The 21,662-nt window shown below is 40.7% G+C and overlaps 1 protein-coding gene across 1 annotated transcript; it reads right to left on the bottom strand.

Moving 5' to 3' along the window:
- Positions 1-8,969: 8,969 nt before the first annotated feature.
- Positions 8,970-21,122, bottom strand: igsf10 (immunoglobulin superfamily, member 10). The gene is made up of 10 exons (XM_079674343.1): positions 21,000-21,122; positions 20,418-20,696; positions 19,096-19,225; positions 18,453-18,843; positions 17,262-18,032; positions 15,199-17,079; positions 13,475-15,073; positions 12,311-13,208; positions 11,428-11,794; positions 8,970-11,347 (listed from the first exon to the last, which is right to left on the bottom strand). The coding sequence occupies exons 2-10, from the start codon at positions 20,618-20,620 to the stop codon at positions 9,818-9,820; spliced, it is 7,770 nt and encodes a 2,589-aa protein (XP_079530469.1). The 5' UTR covers positions 20,621-20,696; positions 21,000-21,122; the 3' UTR covers positions 8,970-9,817.
- Positions 21,123-21,662: the final 540 nt, after the last annotated feature.

Genomic DNA, 21,662 nt, shown 5'->3' with positions numbered 1-21,662 from the left:
GTCCTGTGATTACCCCTCTTTGTATTTAGTCTTGTCTTTTCCTGTGTTCCCTTGTCAGTTCATTGTTTGTCTCTCCTGTCTCCCTCCATGTTGGTCACGGTCAGTTTTGTGTGTTTATGCTACCTTGTGCTATCTATGTTTTCGATTCATGCCATGTTTTTGTTTATCAGCTTTTAAATAAAGCTCGCTTTTGTTGCTAGACCTTTTACCTTTTTTGTAGTCTGCATTTGGGTCCTACCTTTTCCGCGATCTTAACAGTGATCTTAACAACAAGCTAATTATTTTACATTTGGTTACAATTATTGTGTAATCTCCATTTTTTCTGCATTACTTAATAGAGTGGCTTAGTACACTTTTATGCATCCTTATATTTATATACATCAGGTACTTGAAATAACAGCATGAGTTAAATAATGAGTCTGTCAATGTTTGTTTTTACAGTATATGATTATTGCATTACACATTAACAGATTTCAGAGAATTAAAAACAGGAAACAGTAAGGGTCATGCAATATAAAAAGGATTTGTAACACCATGAGTCATTGAAGAACATCCTTGTCGTGTTCCTCTGCTAGGTGAACGTTTACTGCAGCCTATCCCAGCATGCACTAGGATAAAGCAATACTAATTGTTGCTAACTTAAGAGACTAAAGCGCAAATAAGATTATTACAAAAATACAATGCAATTCCTTTTAAACAAAAAACAGATTGGGAGCATATGGCAGTAAAACCCTTCTGTTTCAAAGTGGAAAAAATATAAAGAAGTTTTTGGCTTAACTGCTAACAAAACATTCAATTTTCATTTTTCAAATATTCCTCTAATTTCTAATGTTTGTGAAGGTTTTTCACTGTGTGGTCTTTAAAACATGTTCATGTTGTGAAACAGACATTTGTTCCCATTTTTCGTGGTTTCACCCTTAGATCTAGGAAACACGAGGACACTTCCCCAAATTGTTATTAGTTATAACCCATTGCAAACATAGTCCTGTCCTGACAAAATATGGATTGTACCCAGAAGTTATGTTCAGTGTCTGATGTAAGAGCATAGTTTTCTCTATAATCTTGTTTGTAAAGATACAAACGTGCTGTTGTCACATCAACCATCACTCTGGGTGTAATATTGCATGTCACATGACCCTAAAGGCCTCCTGCCCTTCTTTCTATTGAGTGCGAGAGGAGTTAACACAGCAATGCCTCATTTACTGCGTCAAGGGCAAGATTGGCAAAGTCAGCAGAACTCACTTCCCAAATAAATTCTTATCTGAAAGTCTCTGCACATGCACATGCTCTTTCTGTCTAGGCTGTAGCCTTTCACACCATCTAAATGTAGTCATATACATGATCCTTCATATTTACATGCAGTCATGTTTCGCACAGCTATGATCTTTACACATCTGGGTCTGATCAGTAGGCTACTGCATCAATGCGCTCTCCTTGAGGACCTGACAGCACTGCTGCTTTTCAGTTTAAGACTATATGCATGTCTTTTAGGTAATCTCTCTATTGTTCCACTTTTCTTCTTTCTATTGCTTCTATTCCTTGTCGAATGCCAATGGCTTCACCTCAGGTCTGATATGAGTTGGTCAAGCAATCAATCTATTTTCCATGTTTGATAAGCATGCTCTAATATCATATTTATCCAGGAAAGGGAACACTGTGTAACCCTACTTCTTGTAATAAAGTTGTAAATTTACATTAATCATTTGCAAAAAATACACAATCAAATTGTGTGTGAAGGCACAGTTGCAGACACACACATGCAGACATAAGCTGCAATATAAAGTATGCACACGTACAAAAACACACATCCTTTTCAGCTCTGTTCCAGACAGACAGGAAGAAAGGAGGGAAGGAAATAGAGAGAACGTAACACAAGACTTGACTGGATTTCTATTTAAACCCATCTGAGCCCTGTCAACACACACACACACACACACACACACACACACACACACACACACACACACACACACACACACACACACACACACACACACACACACACACACACACACACACACACACACACACACACACACACACACACACACACACACACCTTGACCTGCCAATCTCAGACCACATGCCTGCTTAAAGGCAGCTACTGTGGCGATGATGTAGCTGACGAGTGAAGGGGGAAAAAACTTCATTTCCTCTTTGCATGTGGGGTATTAGCTTTAGTGGGCCTGCTTTGTGCAAAAATAACCCTGTCTTTACATGGCCTTTCGAGAGTATTTTTTCACAACAGTGAATATGAAGTTATGGAAAAGGTTATGAAAAGAAACTCTGGTGTTTGAAGTCAAACATCAAGCTAAAAACAGACACAGAGCTGTAACAGCTGTGGTCTAAAAAACAAGTTTGATGCGGGTAAACTGTGACCCCTGACCCTTACAAACAGTCCACACTTGATTATGTTGTCACTGTGACAGGTAGGAAGATGTAAGACTAGGAACTTATTACCTCATAGCGCGAAAAACGTAACCAGGGAGGTCCTTGCTTGTGGTTTGTTTGTGGCTGTCTTTGTCTTTATGTGTGAATGTTTACGTGTGTACATTTAATTAGCAGGCTTACAAATTAGCTTCCACTCGGATAGTTGAAATGTGTGGGCCACACTTTGTTTTGAAAGTGTAAGGTTTCCTTGGCTACTGCTGCTAGTGTGCTGTTCAGTGTAGGTTCCAGCGAGTCTGCCTCCCATATGGTAGTCCACATGGACAAATCCATAGCAGCTCATACAGTGTGGAGGGGAAGGGGAATATAACCAAAAAGAAGTGTGAGCCCAAGTGATTCTAGCGTTTATTGAGGCTGAAACCACATTTACTGTCATGTACCATGAGAGTGTAAAGAATTATTCATAGCCGATGATAATAGTGTATTGAAATGGACGGTTTATTCTACAATGGCTCCTAGTTTCTCTGCTTTAGGGGCGTTGTGAGGGCTTTACATCGGTAACTGCTGACTTAAGTACATTCCTTCACTTCTCATGAGCCCCATGTGTCCAGTATGGGTGTGTTGACCGTCTGTGTCAAAACTGCAGACACCCAAACACACACACACACACACACACACACACACACACACACACACACACACACACACACACACACACACACACACACACACACACACACACACACACACACACACACACACACACACACACACACACACACACACACACACACACACACACACACAGCGTCTGAGCTTTAGTTTCTACCGGTGAATGATGTAGTTGATTCCATCTTGAGCCTCATTTTTATTGCTCACATCGATGTTTTCCTAGCAACTGCTTTTATTTGGGTAGTGCTACAAATCACTGCTCATCTCTTCGGTCTGGCATATTCATCAGTGATCAGTGAATGGCCTACTAAACTCAACCTGGCCTCTTTTCACAAATATATCCCTCCAGTTCGACACAAGATTTAGTTGTAATTTTAAACTGCATATATGTTTGGTGCAAGTTCTTGTCATTTTGCAAATATTAAGTTGGAATAATAACAATTGATCAAATCACTCAAGGGTCTCATACAGTGACAAACACACCCAATCGCCTAATTTCACATTCCTCAAGAATGTGTTAGGGTTTTCCTCTTTATAGCTTTGGTTTTATAGCTCACAACTTTAATCTCACTGATCTCATCTCTACTTTACATGTCAATGCGACAATTGTCATAGGAATTTGTGTGAATGCTCGAAACTGTTTTGCAATAGAAAACTAGCTCAAAGCACAACCACCCTGTGGTGAGGCAGTGGATGGTCACCTTGGTAATGAGGAAAAGCAGGAACCGCTTTTTTGAGGGCCTCTGGCACCTGTCAGCAGTGGCATTCCTCCTTTAGATTCTCATCCTGGGTGCTGATGTTTGGCCGGAGAAAGCAGGATTCAGAGCTGTGGCATGAACATTTTGAAAAAAAGGGATAACGGCTCCCTTTGAGGGGCTGGCCGGTCTAAGATACCTGGCATATTTGACAGGTTGTCTCTGTTTGCTCAGCAGATACCTGTGTGCACACAGAGGGGCAGCCGATAGACCAAAGGACAAGGGCAAATGTGTCAGCTTCAGCTGTTAATACATGTGTGAAAGTTCAACGTCATGAAAAACTAGAAGAGAGGAAAATACTGTGAATGCAATTTCTGAGCCCATCAGCGATTGATTGGAAAAAGAAGCCTCTGGGGAAGAGGGGCTTGATTTTGGGGGTTCAAGGGATATGTAGATAAAATGGACTTGATGAAAAAAAAAAAAATGGAAACTGACTTTCTTTATGAGCTAACGTGTGTCTATACCCTGCCTTAATTCTGAAGAGCCATAACTAAAACCTTGTAAGGTATTTTGCCGGAACCAAAGTTTTTGTTTGTGAAACTAAGACATTCCAATTGTTTTCTTGAAACTAAATATTAAAACAATATGTCAGAAAAGTAGGTGATAGAAAACTGCTTAAGGGAATATCTAAAGCAACTTCTATGATTCAAGAAGCAAACGTGACTTTAGTAACAACCGGTGAGCTATAATGAGGGTCTGTTTTTCCTATGATATCATCGCATCATCTGAAGTTGGTGGGTGCCATTAAGACATTCATGTAGAGTAGGAAAACCACAGCAGGAGGTTTAAATGATGTCATGTAAATTGACTTCACTGTGGCCCTTGATGTGGACATGACACTCACATTTAAACCCTAAATAATTTAGAAACACAGTTTAATTATTGAAGCTTTTGATGCCATCTCTTGGTTCTCATTGGGATAACAGGATATGAGACTTTTTTTTATTTTTGTTCTATTTTTATAAATGTTTAATGTGTGAATACATGACAATAGGTAAAACATATTGTCATATAAAAGGTTAAGAGATAATTACATCACAGCTAACACATTTCTACAAAATTGTCTGTATGGGAAACACATCCTCGAGTATCTGAGAAAGCTTTTTCACAGTGCTGTCCAAGTCTAAGGCTCTTGCTCCTGTCTCGTTGTTTTATTTATAGGTGTTTAGTGTTTCCTCAGCGGTGTTACAGCTCCTCCAGATTGCATCTAAATTACACATTGACTTTACTGCAGAGTGGTAAATTAAACTTTATTTCCAGAAGCACAGAGGAAATGCTGACCCCATATGTGTCTGAGTGAAGGAATGTAATTTGCAAATTCCTGACTTTCTTTTCACAACAGACCTCCAACTTTGTGTTCTTGTCCTGGTAACATTTCAAAGAAGTACGAGAAACTATCAAACAGTAGAAATACAGAAGACTTCATTTGCACAGCTGGGGGAAGAGAGAAGTGTACGACATTGTTCCCTCATTTCAGTAAAGATGTGCAAGCTTCAATAAAAAAAAGACTCATCCCACTTAGCTTTACTAATTTATCAGTGAACTTTGTATCGTGGAAAAGCTAAACCTGTCAGACTGAAACTTCAGCCTCTGCTGTAAAGTAGCAGTGCCACAATGTTGATGCAGCCTAATTGGGTGAGCTGGCTTGTTTAAAAGCTTTCCCCCCCCTTTGAGACTCAGTCATTTAAAATAGCTTTGATGTTTTTAGTTTGGTGTTTGCGTGACTGAAGTGAGGAAGGTTAGGTATACTGCAGTGGGCTCCAGCAGTCCACCTGGTTACTCTCTGGGGTCTAAAGGACCACATCTGCACCCGATCACTTCTCACAACCCCCACTGACGTACTTCCACTGCCCTCAGGACAGAAACTGAGGGATGTGGTCCCATTAAAAAGTGTATCCCATGCTTTAGGATAAACATACAAAACCTGGGTGCCTTTCTTTTTATTTTATTTATTAGGCCCTTCTTAGATTTAATGGTTGCAGTATCCACTTACTGTTAGCTTTGGACAATTTATGGTTACAATTGGTTTGATTTATGATCACGCCTTTGTCCTTATACCTGGCTCCTTAAGGCTCACTTTTGACACTAACAGGGAATATGTGAAGAAGACAAAAACCTTGAGGGCTCTCATTCAAGTTGAAAAATTACACCTGAAACTTTCCTTTACCTTTCTTATATGTTTTATGTTTTATATATTTTCTATATGTGTTATGCTATTGGTAAAACAGCGTCTTCTCTGGGGAAGAAAGGGTTTGAGAAATTTGGAACCAATATCACAGCATGACACATCCTACCTGGGAGAGAGGTGCAAAGATGAATCTTTCTTACTTGTGGTCAGAAGGTGGGTGTGTGGATTCTGAAAAGCTGGTGTGAAATTCCAACAACACCAGAGGTACTTAAGGAGATGCCGATATACTGTACAAGCAAATGTGTGTGTCCATCAGCAAGACCCGGGGTGTAACGGAAAACCCACTTAGGTTATTTGAAAATAGCTTCCCAGACATAAGCTTGGATTGGAGCAAAAATGAAGTAAGTGCTTCACTTCATTTTCTGGAGGATTTGACTAGTTGCCAAGTTTGCAGCATCAAAAATAATAAGACAGACTCGCTGAGCTTACAGAGAGGTACTGTCTCAGACTGCTGAGCTCCCAGGCATCCTCCCTTGAGATCTCAGTTTCCATGTTCAACTTTAAGTATGGAATTCCTACCACAGAGAGAAATACATCTCACCCTTCTCTTGTTTTTCTCGCCTACCGACTTTATCGTCACTTTTCTCACATAACTCTAAATCTTCCTCAGTTTGTCATAATTAATTCAGGCATTACTCTAAACCAGATATATGAAAACATACATTGCACATTCAATTTAAGTAGAATTCCTACATTTCAATATCACTATCAATCTTGACGGTTAAGTATCATATAGAGAACTAATTCAATTCCAACTGAGAAATAGGGGCCTTGAATGAGTAACATGTATAAGATAAAATAAATATAAATAAATATATAAAAATCACAAAAGAAATTGAGAATATATTTGACTAGAATCACTGACTTGAGTGACTATACAGATGTGGCCTCACATTGGTTCCTGGAGTGGAGATGGACAACTTTGCTGTTGGATGGAAACATGGAGAGTACTCAGGCAGGAATTGCTGGTTGAACAAAGCATCTATTGTTACATTTTCCCTGCAGTTTGACAAATAGTAGAAACGTTTTGGAGATAAAGGTAAAGGTGGTCTAAAGTTGGCAAAATATAGGTAATTACATGTGAAAATCAACGAGCTGCCTCCAGGAAATATTGCTCAATTTGATCTCTGTCCCTTGGAGAGTGAACTGTGAGGTAATGAGGACAATCTTTGCAGCAAGAAGGCATTTGATCATGTGCACATTTTGTCTGTTTTTCCACAATCTTTGAGGTGGCCAAGGAGTGGCCACAGTTTTAACTACCTCATGGTGTAAAAACAGGTTTTGTTTATTCATCTTGTGAAAGGGCCGTGGTAGTACAGCTCTTAATATTACCATGTCTCACTTTAACAGCTGCGACCAGACCAGAAATTAGGTTCAGGAGAACAGCTTATTTGACCTGGTAAAGGGGACCTTCATACAAAAAAAACACCATTCCCTTCAGCAGCCTCTTATAAAACCATATTTTAAATAATATGTGTTGAACTGTAACTCTTTTACTTTAAAGACCCAAGGGGACAGGAGCAAATGGGGGAAACGTACAAATCCTCATAAATATCCAAGTTGGTGGACATTATCCAAACATGAACTGCAAAACCAGAACTGAACAAATAAACTCACCATCCACAAAGGATGAATGATGTGAAGAATGAACTGTCTTTCAGATTGAAGAGCCATAAATAATATAGTGGTAATTAAACATTAGTGTTATTTGTGTGTGGTTGCCACACATCTCCATTATAAAAGCAGTGTTCTCTTAAATCATGGAGCAAGTAAGTCTACATTCCTAAGTTTGTGAAAGAAAATTCATTTTCTCCCCATGTCTGTGTCGGCCATATCACACTACTGTAGACTGGCTCGAAACTTTGGAGAAAATCTCAAAAATAGATTTATTGGAAAATATACACCTTAGGACTGACGACTGCACTTCACTTTTTAATGACAATGTAGCTGTTAGGTATATGGAGCCACTTTGAACTAATTACTTCCTGTTTGATGATTAAAACTGTGCTTTATACTCCGGCATCGTAAAAAGACTGTAAAAAACCCTCATCAGAAACATGTGCAATATGGCACGCACCAAATATAAAAAGATTGTTTATAGAATTGAATTTAATATTTATATAAATCTCGACAACATTCAGATACAATTAATAGATTTAAAAGCAAAATTATATTTGAACCGATGATTTTTTTATGGGACACAGAATCGATTAATTATCTTGTTTGTTTGTTTTGTTTTCTCTCTTGTTTTCTTGATTTATGAGGCTTTGCAAAAAGGAAGTTATTGCATCATTTAAATGAGCATTATTACAGGAGATTACCAATTGGGGCAATTTACTGAGAAATGGGTTCCAGTTGTTTCCTTTAAGGCATAGAAGTGCATTTGTTGCATGTAATGCCTTTAAAAAGGACTTTAGTAGTTAGATCATTGCTATATAGTAAAGCATCTCACTCTCACCAAATGTCATTGTTTTAGTTGTTGTGCTGCATGTAATGTATTTCTATCTTTTCTCAAAATATGAGTTTCAAAAAAGGAGTACATCCCTTTTCCCCCTTTCTGTCTCAAACATTTCCATTATTTCTCTTTTTAATTTGTAGGAGGGTAGTAAAATCAACACTTAGTCATAAAAATTAAAAGACTCCCCTGTAGGTCTTGCAGATTGAAGAGCTGGGTGAATAACTATTTTAACAGCTGGGGAGTTAGAAGTGTTTGTGTATGGAAGGTTTCTACTGCTACCAGAGCCATGACCTTCTTCTTGTAGGGTGAAGTACAACTGGATTATCCTAATGACCTTCATTACAACTGCAATGTTAATGGAATACAAGCACTAAGAGCCAGTTATGTGAACTTTTAACAGTGATGTTTCATATGATGCATGCTTTATTGAAATCAATGTTGGTTTATCAAATAATTAAATAAAACATAAAAAAGACATGAACCATGTTTTCTTTAGAATTTTATTTTGTCTCTCATACTGTTAAAGTAGATACTACAAATAGGTACATATACTGTATTATTACAAATGAGCATAATGTATAACATTACTGTATATTCTTGTGTACAACACAATACATTGATAGGAAAGGGTGTTTTTGACCAATACACTGCACTGTGAATAAACATAATACATCTGTCTTAAACCTGTCATCAAAAAGTATAATACAGAAATCAGGTGTTATAAAGTTCCATGCTGATACTATGTATCCAGTGTAAAACAAGCCTCCTGTTCAACAAATCTGTTTATTTTCACTGTAACATCTGAATAGCTCTCGAAAGATGCTTTACCATATACAGTACTCTGCCTGTCTTTTTCATTTGATGCTAAACAACAAATCGTGTGTCGTGACAACAATGACATCTGGCCAATATCTGAAGGGAATAAAAAGCCTCTTGGGATAATTATTTATTTCCATCAATCTCTTACACACTTTTTTCTCTCTCCCTGTATGTATTGTAATAGTATCCCTATGCGCAGCCAGCAATGCCTGGTCAGAGAAGTCACTTTAAGTTCGACTCATTCACTGCCTGTTTTGCTCCCATGAGAACCACCCCAAATGAGAACCACCTATGGTTTTCCAGATCCAAAGTTAAAACAACAACTTCCCTGGCTTTTCACAAAAAGCACGTTTTTTTCCCTATAAAATCTCTGCTTAGTTTCTGTTCTGTTAATTGTATTGATCCAAATTAGTCACTTTTTTTAACAATGTTACAGAAGCCTTAATCATCTTTAATCCACATGTGAAACGTTGCACAAGTGTCTGTTGATGTTTACTCTTGGTCGTGCCATAGTCCTCCATTGGTATTGTCTTTTTCTCACAATATTCGCACATATGTGACCTTGGAGTCTGTACCCAGGTGGTTCTTGGCCTGGCACTTGTATGTGCCAGAGTCTGAGGCTTTGGGCCTCTGAATAATAAGTGTGCCCTGAGGGTGGAGCAGTTCGCTACCCATGGGCCGACCCTGGTCTGCCGCTGACAGAACTGAATGATCGGGCAACTCCCAGATTATCTCTGGTTTGGGGATCCCAATGGCGGCACAGTTGAGCTGAATAGGTATCCCGGTCACTCCCCTCACAATGGGTGGTGGACCTGTTGTGATCCGCGGAGGGTAGGCGATGATGATAACAGGAACAGTGAGCACAGCCTCCCCAGCACTGCTCCGAGCCCTGCAGATGTAGTTCCCTTGGTCGTGGATAGTTGTATCCTGAACAATCAAAGTACCATTCTGTAGTACCTGGAAGCGCCCAGAGACTTGAGGCTGAGTAAGAATGTGGCCACCAGGAATGGTCCAGTAAATGTGTGGTCTTGGATTCCCATCAGAAAGACAATGAATGAAAAGAGGTTCTCCAGCAGCACTGCGTATTACGCCTCTAGGTCTTGTAAGGATGTGAGGCTGACCGACATCCAAAATAATTAGTTTCTCTATGTAGCCCATGAAATTCTTTGCACCACAGCGGTACTTCCCGGCATTCTCTTTGCTGGGGTTGTAGATGACTAAAGTCCCATTTTTAACTAGGGGATGGCCACTAGTCAACCGCGTTCCATTTGGCAAAGTCCAACTGATCTCTGGCATTGGGTACCCACCAGCAGAACAGTTTAGCACTGTGGTTTTCCCAATGCGAGACACAACACGTTCGTTGAAAGGGTTTTTGAAGATTGGCCTCCTGAGAATACTGCTCACCTCGAGCTGCACCACCATTACTGCCTCTCCTCCATCATTCCTGGCCATGCAGATGAACTCAGCTGTATCAGTTGGCCGCACATTACGAATCTCTAATGTCCCATTATGGTGGACATTAATCCTGCTGCCAAAGTATGGTGCTTTTATAAAGATGTTATCAGGCATAATCCAAGTGATACTAGGCATAGGATCGCCATCAGCGTTACAGTCTATTAATTTCCTGGAGTATTTGGCAGCGACATCTTTGATTACTGTTCTGTTCTGCCGGTAGCCATTAATGACTGGTGGATTTCCTTCCATATCAAGCTTGTAGACTTTTCGATTTTCTCCAGCAGGGTTTCGAGCCATACAGATATACTCTCCAACATCAATAAGCTTCACATCCCTAATATCCAGCGAGCCATTGACATGCATGAGGTAGCGTTCATTAGATGCTGCAATGACATCGTTGGTGGGCAACATCCACAGGATTTTGGGTTTGGGCTCCCCAAGTGCTTCACAGTCAAAGCGGATGTTCCCTCCAGGCTTCACTCTTGCATATGTCTGGCCAGTTGAACGTATCCTTGGGGCAGCAGTCACCACGGTTATATGTAAATGCATCTCATCCTTACCCACCTGGTTCTCAGCATAGCATGTGTAGTCCCCTTCTTCTGACATACTGACCTGGAATAGCATAACAAAGCGATGTCAATCTTTTGGATATTTGTTTTAATCAAAATGTAACATCACATGTTATTGCATACCTGGTTTAGGTAGAGAGTGCCATTGTCAAAAAGTGTATAGCGCCGTGCTCGTCCTTGTCCACTGCTAGCATCAGATTGAAGAGCGCTGTTGACCACTGTACCGTCTGGTAGACCCCAGGAGATCTCTGGCTTTGGTGCTCCTGATGCTTTACAGTCAACCTTAAAGTCATTACCGAAGGGTACCTTCTTCTTTCCATAGTGCTTCGGCTCTATCTTGGCTGCCTTCATTGACACACTGACCTTCATAAGATGGAGATCATCACCAATCTTGTTTCGTGCCACACAGAGATAGTCTCCAGCATCTTTATCACTCATAGCGGTCACAATAAGAGTACCATTATCCAGGACCTGAATTCTACTGCCCATTCTGAAAAAAAAAATGACATAAAATAGACAGACTTAGTACAAGGGTAGGAAAGAATAAAACCTAATTTAATACAAGCAAGCACCATTCACCACAGTGCATGGCAAGCACAAATTACACATACTTTTGTCACAGTGTGGGTATCTTTTCTGCAATAAAAGAGGCATTTTTATTACAGAACAGTATCAGTAAACTTTAATTCCTGGCTATACTTAAATGGATTATGCTTGCAAAGATTTAACATGTCTATGTTTGTTGTTATCACCTAAAAATAATTACAAAGCCATGAGAACAAAATAAAATCTGTTCTCTATATTGGGGGGATAAACCAAGAGTCAATACCAAAGTGGAATAATGAATTAATCCTGTAGCACAGAAGTATATCCAAAAAAAATAAGCCTGTTTTGAAATGAGGGATCCAAAATGTTAGTTATGTCTCTTTTAGCTTTTAGTTATAAGTTTGCTGTAAATGCTATTCTTCTGTGCTTTACTGCCACTGATCGAGGATTTTTCTTTTACCTGTGCTCCTGGTCCACTATAGCTTTAGAAGGCAATCTCCATAGGATTTGGGGTTTGGGGTCTCCTGTTGCTGAACAGTTCAGTCTCAGCTGGTCCTCAAAGAACAACACTGTCACACGCTGGGATGTCTCCACTATTTGAGGTGCAGACTCTTGCCTCTCTACTGTCAGGGTCACAACCCTCCTCTCTGAGCCGGTAGAACTGGTAGCAATACATTCAAACTTGCCACTGTCTTTTGGAGTCACATCCTTGATGTGTAGGGTTCCATTCCCATACACTGATATCCTTGAGGGAGGTCTGTTAGATTGTACCATGGAGCCATCATTGAGGACCCAGTGGATAGCAGGTTGAGGGCTGCCTTGGCCAGTACATGGTAGCCACAAATGTTGATTTACACCTACTTTTACCTGCTGCCGTTTCTCCTCAACAATACCTGGGGGAGATGCCACCACCTGCAGACGGACTGTAGCAGTATCAGCCCCAGCTGGGTTACTGGCAATACATTTATAATGACCTCTGTCATAAACAGACACCTCCTCAATGACCAGAGTCCCGTCAGCAGACACTGATACCCTTCCCTTCTCTGTGTTTTGACCTTTGACCTGGGTTCGGTTGGCCAAGATCCAGGACAACATGGGTAGGGGGCGACCCTCTGCTCTACATTTCATTTCAACAGTGTTTCCTGCATGAGACTTTATCTCACGTATTTTTGGCTCCAGGATGCGTGAGGGGTAGGCCACCACAGACAGGGTAACAAAAAGTTTATCTGATCCATACTCATTCTCAGCTAAACAGATGTACTGGCCACGATCCTTAATGTTGGCATTCTGGATAAACAGCGTACCATTGCTCAATACCTCAAACTTGCCCATCTTCCCCTTAACAGTAACGATGTTTCCTGAAGGAGAGAGAACAATATGTTATTCTAAGCAACATGAAAACATACCATTTCATAAACAAATGTAATTTAAATTGTTGCACCATTAATGAAACAGATACAAATTCAAAACACACAAAAACCTATAGAACCTCTTTAGGGGAGCATCTTAAAACTACCTTCCCTTTTATGATTTGTTTTTACTTCAGTATTTTTTTGTTTTTTTCACATTTCACATTTAAATGACGTTTTCACCTTCCATTAATTAAATTGCATATGTACAGTACCTGTGGTTGAGGAGAAGCGTTTCCAAGTTATAGCTGGCTCAGGATTTCCAACCGCCTCACATGGCAGGAAAGCATCAGAGTTGGATAACACGGTGAAGCTAGCTGCATTGCCCCCAACTATCTTAGGTTTGTTGGTCATAATATTTGTAGTGGGTTCAAAGCCAGCAGTATTGGCACGTGTAGCTTCATTGCCAGTGACACGATCATGAGCACTCGAGATGTCATAGTGTGGGCCTTTGTTGTTGTTTGGTCCCTGTTCATCTGTCAGGATGGTCATTGCATTAAGTTCTTTATCGGCAATGTCACTGGCACCACTACTCAGCACAGTTGGTCTTATTTTCCTCACTGGTGGTCTAAGAGTGGCCTGACCAGTGTTACTCTGTATTGGTGTTCTCTGCACTTTGGTCCGAGCGGTTGTGTAGGGCCATTTTTTTGTGGTAATTGGCATGAATGAGGTGGTAGGGGTTAATGCAGTTGAAGGGATCAAGGGTGCCTTGGTTGTAGTAAAGGCAGATAAACTGCTAGATGTACTCCAATCAAATTCCTCATATAAGTCAGTCTCCTCCTTTGATGTTTGGTAAGCAGAAATAACTACTGGAGTTCTGTCCTCTTTCCTAGGTGGTGTATAAAGGGGGTTGTAAGGTGAAAAAGTATGTTGTGGCAGTGTGGTTGTCTCCATTGTAGTTTCCAAAGTTGTAATTAAAGCCTCAGTTGTGCTAGTAGGGTTTAATTTAGTGATTGCAGGTTTGTTGAAGGGCCTCCTGCCCCTGAATGGCCTCCTTCTACGACCTTTTTGTCTTCTTGTCCCACCAGGCGTCTGTCTGAATACAACCAAATTATCAGGAAGTCCCCCAGACCCAGATGATAAGTCTTCATCAGTATTTTCAAGTAAAGGTGGTTTGACAGGAGGGGGGGAAGGTAGAGTCTGTGATTTAGGTAGTGTTTCAGCAGTGGTGGCAGACTTGGAGGTATAGTGTGTGCTGGGAGTGGTTAGATGGTGAAAGCTAGGTTGCAGTGTTGTTAATTCAAAGACTGCAGAGGTTAAATCTCCATAGTCATCATCTAATGAGCCCTGTTTGCCTTCTGCGTGTCTGGGTGGGGACTCAGACTCAGGGTCTGATAGGAAGTTTGCAGTAGTGGTCGGCAGAGCAGCAGGGGTCGTGGTTGGCGTCACTATTGTTGTGTCAACTGTAGTTTTTTTTTTTTGGGTGTTAAGTGGCTTCTTAAGCCTGCCATGTATATTTTCCCTCTCTCTGCCTCCAAACACCCTGTTCCATGGAATTCTTCCACGGATAACATTTGAGGCGATTGTAGTAGTGGTTGTGCTGGAGATTGACTCTTCCTCATTTGTGGTAAAAAATGGATCTATTGTAGAGTCAAACTCAGGGGCATCAGCAGAGGTTATGTAACCACTAGAAACTTCTGACTTAGACTCAGTGTGGGTGAATGGAGAATTTGAAGTAATGTAATAGTTTGTGGTAGAAGCTGCAGAGGAAGGTCTCTCTGTCCTGTGTAAAGATGAATCAGATGGAGCTGTTGGTGTAACCATCTGCAAATCAGTAGTTTCGGTCTTCTTTTTGTCTTCATCCCAGTCCCACGCTGAGGGCAAAATGAAGAAAACATGAAAAGACAAGAAATATATACAAAAGATTAGCTCAAGAAGTATACACTAAAGAAAAAAGCATAAAGTGAATGATGACAATTCACAAAACAAGGTTCCTCACCTGTGGTCAGTTCAATTCTATATGGCACTGTGGACTTCCCTTCCTTCTTTACTGAGGGTTGTTTCACTTTATTGATGAAGGACTGTATGTCAGTGATCCTATTGGGTTTAATGACCCTCCGGCGGCCATGAAAGGTTCTCCTGCGCCCCCCACCTCTGCTGTTCTTGTTTGGGATGATTTGAATTTGCTGACGGGAGATGATGGTTGATCCGGGCGGCAGGCGGGGGGATTTGATGGTTTGGGTAGTGTGGAAGGTTATCTCATCTTGATGCCTCTCTGTGGTGCTGACGGCTGTGAATGTTGTCTGGCTTTCTGGGTCTGTAGATGTGTGAACAATGAGCTCCAATGGTCCTGGACCATCCATCATGGGAGTAACATGAGGGTCCGTGGTAAATGAAAGCGACCTCCCAGTTGACGTCTCTGACTCTGCATGTTGTGCTCCTGAGAACTGGAGCTGTGTTTCTTGTGACGTGTCAGTCACAGTAAGTTGGAGTGTGACAGGGTGCCTGTTTGAGCCTGGCTTGGAAGTACTTTCTTTAGCATAAAAATCTGTGGTGTCATCAAAACTTGAAAGCCCTGTGTTGAGTAAAATGGTGCTATGTGGTGTTGCTGCGTCACTCTGTGTGTGCCTCTTTCCTGATGGATTGTGTGTAAATGTGGACTTGATTGGTGTCGAATCTGACTGCATATAGGACTTTGTTGTAAGTGTGTTTGTGTTTTCTGTCACGTGACTTGAATCGATAAGATTGTTGACTGTGGTTTCCGTGCCAAATGTTTGATGTGCCTCCATTGTTGCTTCATTACTATCCTGAGTAGTTGTTATAGTTTCAGGAAGCCTGTTCTCTTGTCCAATCATCATACCCTTTTGTGGATTTTCTGTGGTTGCTTTGACTATTCTTGGCAGATGAGTTTCACTATGACCTTCACCAGAGCCAATTTCACCATCACCAGATAGGATGGTATTCAAGTGATCATATTGTATCCCCTTTTCCTCTGCGCCAGCCTTTATTCGCAAACCATCTTGAGCCTTTTTCATAAATTCAGCAAATTTCTGCGGATCCACTTTCCTGGAAGATTTATCAAACACCCTATTACTCCAGATGCGTCTGTTGCTGACTGGGCCCTTCCTTTTCTTTCCGAGTCTACCTCCAGCACCTACCCTAACCTGTGACCTGAGTCTGGGGTAAGGCCGATCTGAGGTAATGGTCCTGGATTCCTGACTTGTTCCGTCCGAGGAACTGGAGGAGGGGATCTCATTGAGAGGGTCTGTGTTTTCAGTTAGGCTAAGGTAAACCTTGTTATCCATTTCCAGCCCGGATCCTTCACTGTCCAAAACTGTCACCCTTTCAGATTTTTCTCCAGTCACTGTCACCTGAGACACGAGCAGATCAAATCCGAGGTGATTCGAAACTAAACATCTGTAAAATCCACTGTCCCTTGCTGTGAGACCATTAACCAGCAAGGTTCCATTATCATACACTTTTCTGTTCCCATGAGAACTGCCCACTACTGAGTGGTCAGGGAGTATCCATTGGAGTGACGCCTCAGGACTTCCTGAGGAGCTACAGTCAAAAAACAGATTTTCACCAAGTGGCTGTGAGAGTTGGACACCGTTAACATCAGATTCTTCCACGTCGGGGGACAGAACTGTCACTCGAAAAACAAGGACATCTGCATCCAGGTAGTTTGTGGCGATGCACCGGTAGAGGCCAGTGTCTGAAGCATCTGCACCCCGTAGAGTGAGCTTCCCCTCAGCAGTGATTATGATCCTCCTGTCATCACTGGAGAAAGGAGCTCTGACCTTACTTCCATCTGGTAAAATCCACTCCAACAAAGGCTTTGGCTCACCCTGGATTTGACAGCTCAATTGCACCACACCACCTACAGTACATCAAAATCAAATAAATGTTTTAAAAGGACAACTATAACACATTTTCTTTTTGGAGTTATTTTTTACCATTTGAAATGCTCAGTAGATTGGTATGCATCAGTAACAGTTTCATTATAGAATCAATTGAAGGTCATATCAACAAAAGCTAATTTATTTAGCATGAAATTCTTACCTGTAATTACAGTGTATTCAGTCTGTGTTTTATTGTCTTGCTTGATCATGGTCCAGGAATATCGGTCCCTCTTAGGTGATGTGTTTTCCACACGTAGGTTGACCACAGACTCGTACTTAATGTGCAGAGTAGAGAAGGTGGTAGTAGTGCGGTCCAGCTGGAAGCTCACCTCTCCCTGCATCAACCATGCAGGTGAGGCTTTAATCTCAGCCTCAATGTTTGTATAAATTCCTTCCTCTCCCTCATTTGTTTTCTTCATCTGACTATACCTGTACACCATTTCTGGGCTTCTCGTCAGCATTAAGCCTCTCTCCAGTCTTAGGGGAGAGTCACTGTAGGTGGCCAGCATCTGCCACAGCTGCTGTATGTGTTCATGGTCAACGTTACACACCAAATATGTACTTATGCTCGCAGTAAGCATGGTGGCATTGTTCCCCTCCCCCTCCTCTAAGGTTTGTGTCAGGTTCTCCAAAGCAGAGGGCCTCTGGACAGTGCAGGACAAGCTGGCATCACTGTGTAACTGGTCAGTCAGCTTCAGTTGTATGGAGCCTAATGGGGCAATGAAATCCTTGGGGGAAACTGGAGTATAGTCTCCTTCATCCAGGCTGATGTTTTTCTTCTTTAGATGGGGTTGGATCCATGGTTTGGTACAAGTGAAGGCATCACCAGTGAGAAGAGATAGAGGCCTGTTGTGGTAAGGGGCAGGACTTTCACAAACAGGACACAGCTGGCCTCTGGGATATCTTCTGTCTCGCTTGCATTTCAGCACACCTGGAAATATTTTATTCGAGTTGTAGTGTTTAGTTACTGGCATGTAAGAAAATAACATTTACAATTTTCCAAATTATGGGCAAACTAAACCAAAATGAAAACTTGTGAACCTGAAAAAGACAATTATTATTTTAGATATAAGATTTAAGTGTTTCGTTTTTTCGTGCTTTGGATACAATACCATGCACTATCACCATTTATAGTAAGAGAAAAACATACAAATTGTTGTCTCAGTAGAATAATATTAAAGTGCTACTTGTTACCAGATGTGTCTTATCAAAGCTGCTAGAAAATGTAGCTTCAAAAAGGTTTAGATTAAGTTTTATTTTGCATGTATGAATGGGAAAATGGTTTACTAATGAAAGAGGGGGTGCTCGTACTGTACATCTCTGCTTTATAAAGCAAACACTTATTCCTCACCTGTGTTCCTTTGTGCCCAGACTGAGAACCACTTCGTACGGCAATCACATGTCCATGGGTTGCCATGAAGGAAGAGGTTCTCTAACTCGCTGCAGCCTGAGAAGATACCCTCAGGCAGAGTTGTGAGGAGGTTATCCGACAGGTGGATGTTTCTCATGGAGGATATCTTGAACACCTGGCTGTGTCTCAGTGTGATGAATGTGTCCGGGTGGAGCTGCTGGAGGTGGTTACCCTCCAGATGGACCAACTGTAGTCTGGTTAGGCCGTAGAAGGCCTCTGGGCTGATGAATTCAATGTTGTTGTGGTCAATGTGGAGTCTCAGCAAACTGTCTAGACCTTTGAACGTCTCTTTCCTGATCTCCTTTACTTTATTAAAGGACACCTTCAGGACCTTTGGACCCATGATTGAAAAAGAGTGTTGACTATTATACAGTTTTCTTTATTGTCATTCATAAATGCAACATGCAACAAACTATCGTTTTTGTACATAAATAACAAAACTACGTGAAACGTTATAAGCTGTGTTATCAAATATGTTTTGTGGCTTCAGACAACATTTATTTGATGGTACAGAAAACTTTTAATTTAATATTTCAAGACAGGATTATGTGTGCTCAAAGGACTGAAAAACAAATGAGTTTACCTGTAAGGACTTGAGATCTTGGAAGGCTCTGTCATCAATACTGTGGATAGTGTTGCTATGTAGCATCAACAACTCTAAGTTTCCAAGTCCTGAAAGATCATTTTCCCTTAAGACAGTTATACTGTTGTACCTAAAAACAGAAAATCAAAGACATACTTCAATGTATCACCTCAAATGAACCACATACTATTTACTTTAAGTGTTAAAGATGAGAGAGCTATGCTTGTACATGACTGATTATGTCACCATAATGCATGTTTTCTTTTGACAAGAAACATTTCTGAGTTTAAGCTGTGCTGCTCTAAAAGATAAACAAAGTATGGGATATGTCAATCAAACCATCTGTAGATGCACATACAGTCATTAAGGGATAATCAGAGAGATAACTTTGGGTTTATTTATTACTTTTACCATTGACATATTGGTAATCAGTGATGGGCTTTATACTAATGACTGATTCCAGTTTGTAATATTATCAATTAAAAATGGTTCTGTTATCACTCCCTGTTTTATATGAACTATTATTTATGAATGATTGTTTTTCATTCTAACTATCATCACATTTATAATCATAAAGGTACTGGTAATAGTTCAAATATCTTCTGCAGGAAAATAATTGATATGTACTTTTAAACATATATTTTCCAAGAAGACCTTTAACCAAAGCATGGAGCTACTTTAGTTACAGGTCCTGCACTTCCTCACAGGTGTTTAGTTGAAATGGCTGATTGAACCTTTCCTCAAGTTTAACGTTAGGAACATCACCTTGAAATACACATTGGAGTGAACAATGGAGCCCTGCAGTGTGCAAGCTATTGATTTGTATTACAATTATGAAAGGTCACTACAGGTGATGTGCAAATTAAAATGTTGCAAGTGTTTTCCTCCCTGACAGGTGAAAGGAGAAAGGAATAAAGCACAAACTTGCAGGTAAGGCCATTTAAAATATATTTTTGTATCTGTAAGACAACCGGGGTAAACATTTTGTTGGCAGGCCAGCTAATAGAAGGTTTGCTAATGGGCCACATAACAGGGCAGGACTTTAGCTATTCCTTGGCTACAGGAAGTGGGCCATTTAGCTGTAACAATTTCCAGAAGCTGACGATATAGTCATGAGAAGCTGGCGTTACTGTTAGTTGTGGTGACATTTGCATTAGACTACACTTTTGTTAAAAGTTAATTCTAAAGGCAGTAGCTAACACTAGTTCCTTTGTGCTTACAGTCTGTAGTTTAAAAACATGCATCAAAAGAAGTCCTTCCCCAGAGTAGGCAATCTGCATTTCTCCAATCTGTTAAAAGCTGCAAAGAAAACGAAAGCTCACCCGAGGTTAATTCTTTCCACAGCTGGCTGGATGTGGTCAGGTATTGCGGTCAGGTATCTGAAGGTGCAGTGCACTTCAGTGGGAATGTTGCAGGCGCATGATTTGGGGCAGTCACCGCTTGTCGGCAGCACAGCAGCCAAGAAGAACAGAGCCCTCAGCAGAAATCTCCGCTGGTTCGGAGCGCTGCAGCCACACACGCGCATTGTGCACGGAGAGGAGGCTTCAGCTGCACGGACAAGGGGACTAGACTGTGTCCTTAAACATGAATAAAACCACCACCTGGGAGAGATTCACAGTGTTGTAGCGTATATCCAAATGTAAATAACAAACAAACATAGATAGATACAAATAAATAAACTGGGAAACGTTTTTTAGAAAGTTTTCTCTACATTTACATCACTCCATCATTAAAGTTCGTATTTTATAAATGACGTGCATATTAATATATCATTATTATACGCACATGGCACAAAGTAATTGTTGATAAAGTCAAACATAATAAATTCCTGCAAAGATGAGAAATATTTTCTCTCTAGTCTAATTGTAATTACTAGCAGACAATACAGGGGAAACAATACTTACTTACGATATTCCTTTTCCGCAGTTGAAAAGTTGCTGCTGCACTTATAATGCAAAAAATACAAATGAAATAGTAAATGGTAAATATTCCGTTTCAGTAGTTCTCCAGTTTGATCCTCAGATGAGTCCACTGTGTCTGAGGCGCAGTGGGACAGGATAATTTCTGTGAGCGCCTGCAGTTTAGCGCACACGTTGGTCTCCTCCGCCCCCCTGTAATCTGCTGAAATGTAATCCTATGTGCGACCATGAAATACTCAGAGAAGTGGGCTGCTGCAAATGCCACGCATGTGTTATACTTTTAAAACTTACTCTAACGCATTTATCGGGATACGAGTATTAAGTAGGCTACTACAAAAAACAGTAATATGATTAACGTGATAACATTTAAGAAGTAGCTACACAGAAGCGTATTTTAGAAGATAAATGCTTTACTGATGGGTTTCATAACATAAGCAGTAGATCCTGAAATAATGTATACATGATCTTGCTTGGCTCTAGTAATAAGTGATCACATATACACAGTAGCCATGTGTCAGTATAGTGCCTAAAAACGGACAAACTAACCATTCAGTTACGATGTCCAAATGTGTTCCAGATTAGTTTAATAAGCGTTTCACTTTCTTCTCTCACACCAAATGGAACCTATAAATCCCTTTGTTATGTTTG

This window comes from Notothenia rossii (genome assembly GCF_949606895.1).
Source record: "Notothenia rossii genome assembly, chromosome: 4".
Classification (NCBI taxonomy): Eukaryota; Metazoa; Chordata; class Actinopteri; order Perciformes; family Nototheniidae; genus Notothenia; species Notothenia rossii.
Note: the sequence above shows the minus strand (reverse complement) of the source record. Positions and strands in the feature narration are given on the sequence as shown.

Bases quoted from the DNA above. Each gene is read 5' to 3' on its own strand.
- igsf10 (XM_079674343.1), bottom strand. From the start codon at position 20,620: ATGCGCGTGTGTGGCTGCAGCGCTCCGAACCAGCGGAGATTTCTGCTG. The intron at 17,080-17,261 runs GTAAGAATTTCA...GATGTACTGTAG, and splicing joins TGAATACACTGTAATTACAG to GTGGTGTGGTGCAATTGAGC. The intron at 11,795-12,310 runs GTAAAAGAAAAA...TTTTTTTTTCAG, and splicing joins ATAGTGGACCAGGAGCACAG to AATGGGCAGTAGAATTCAGG.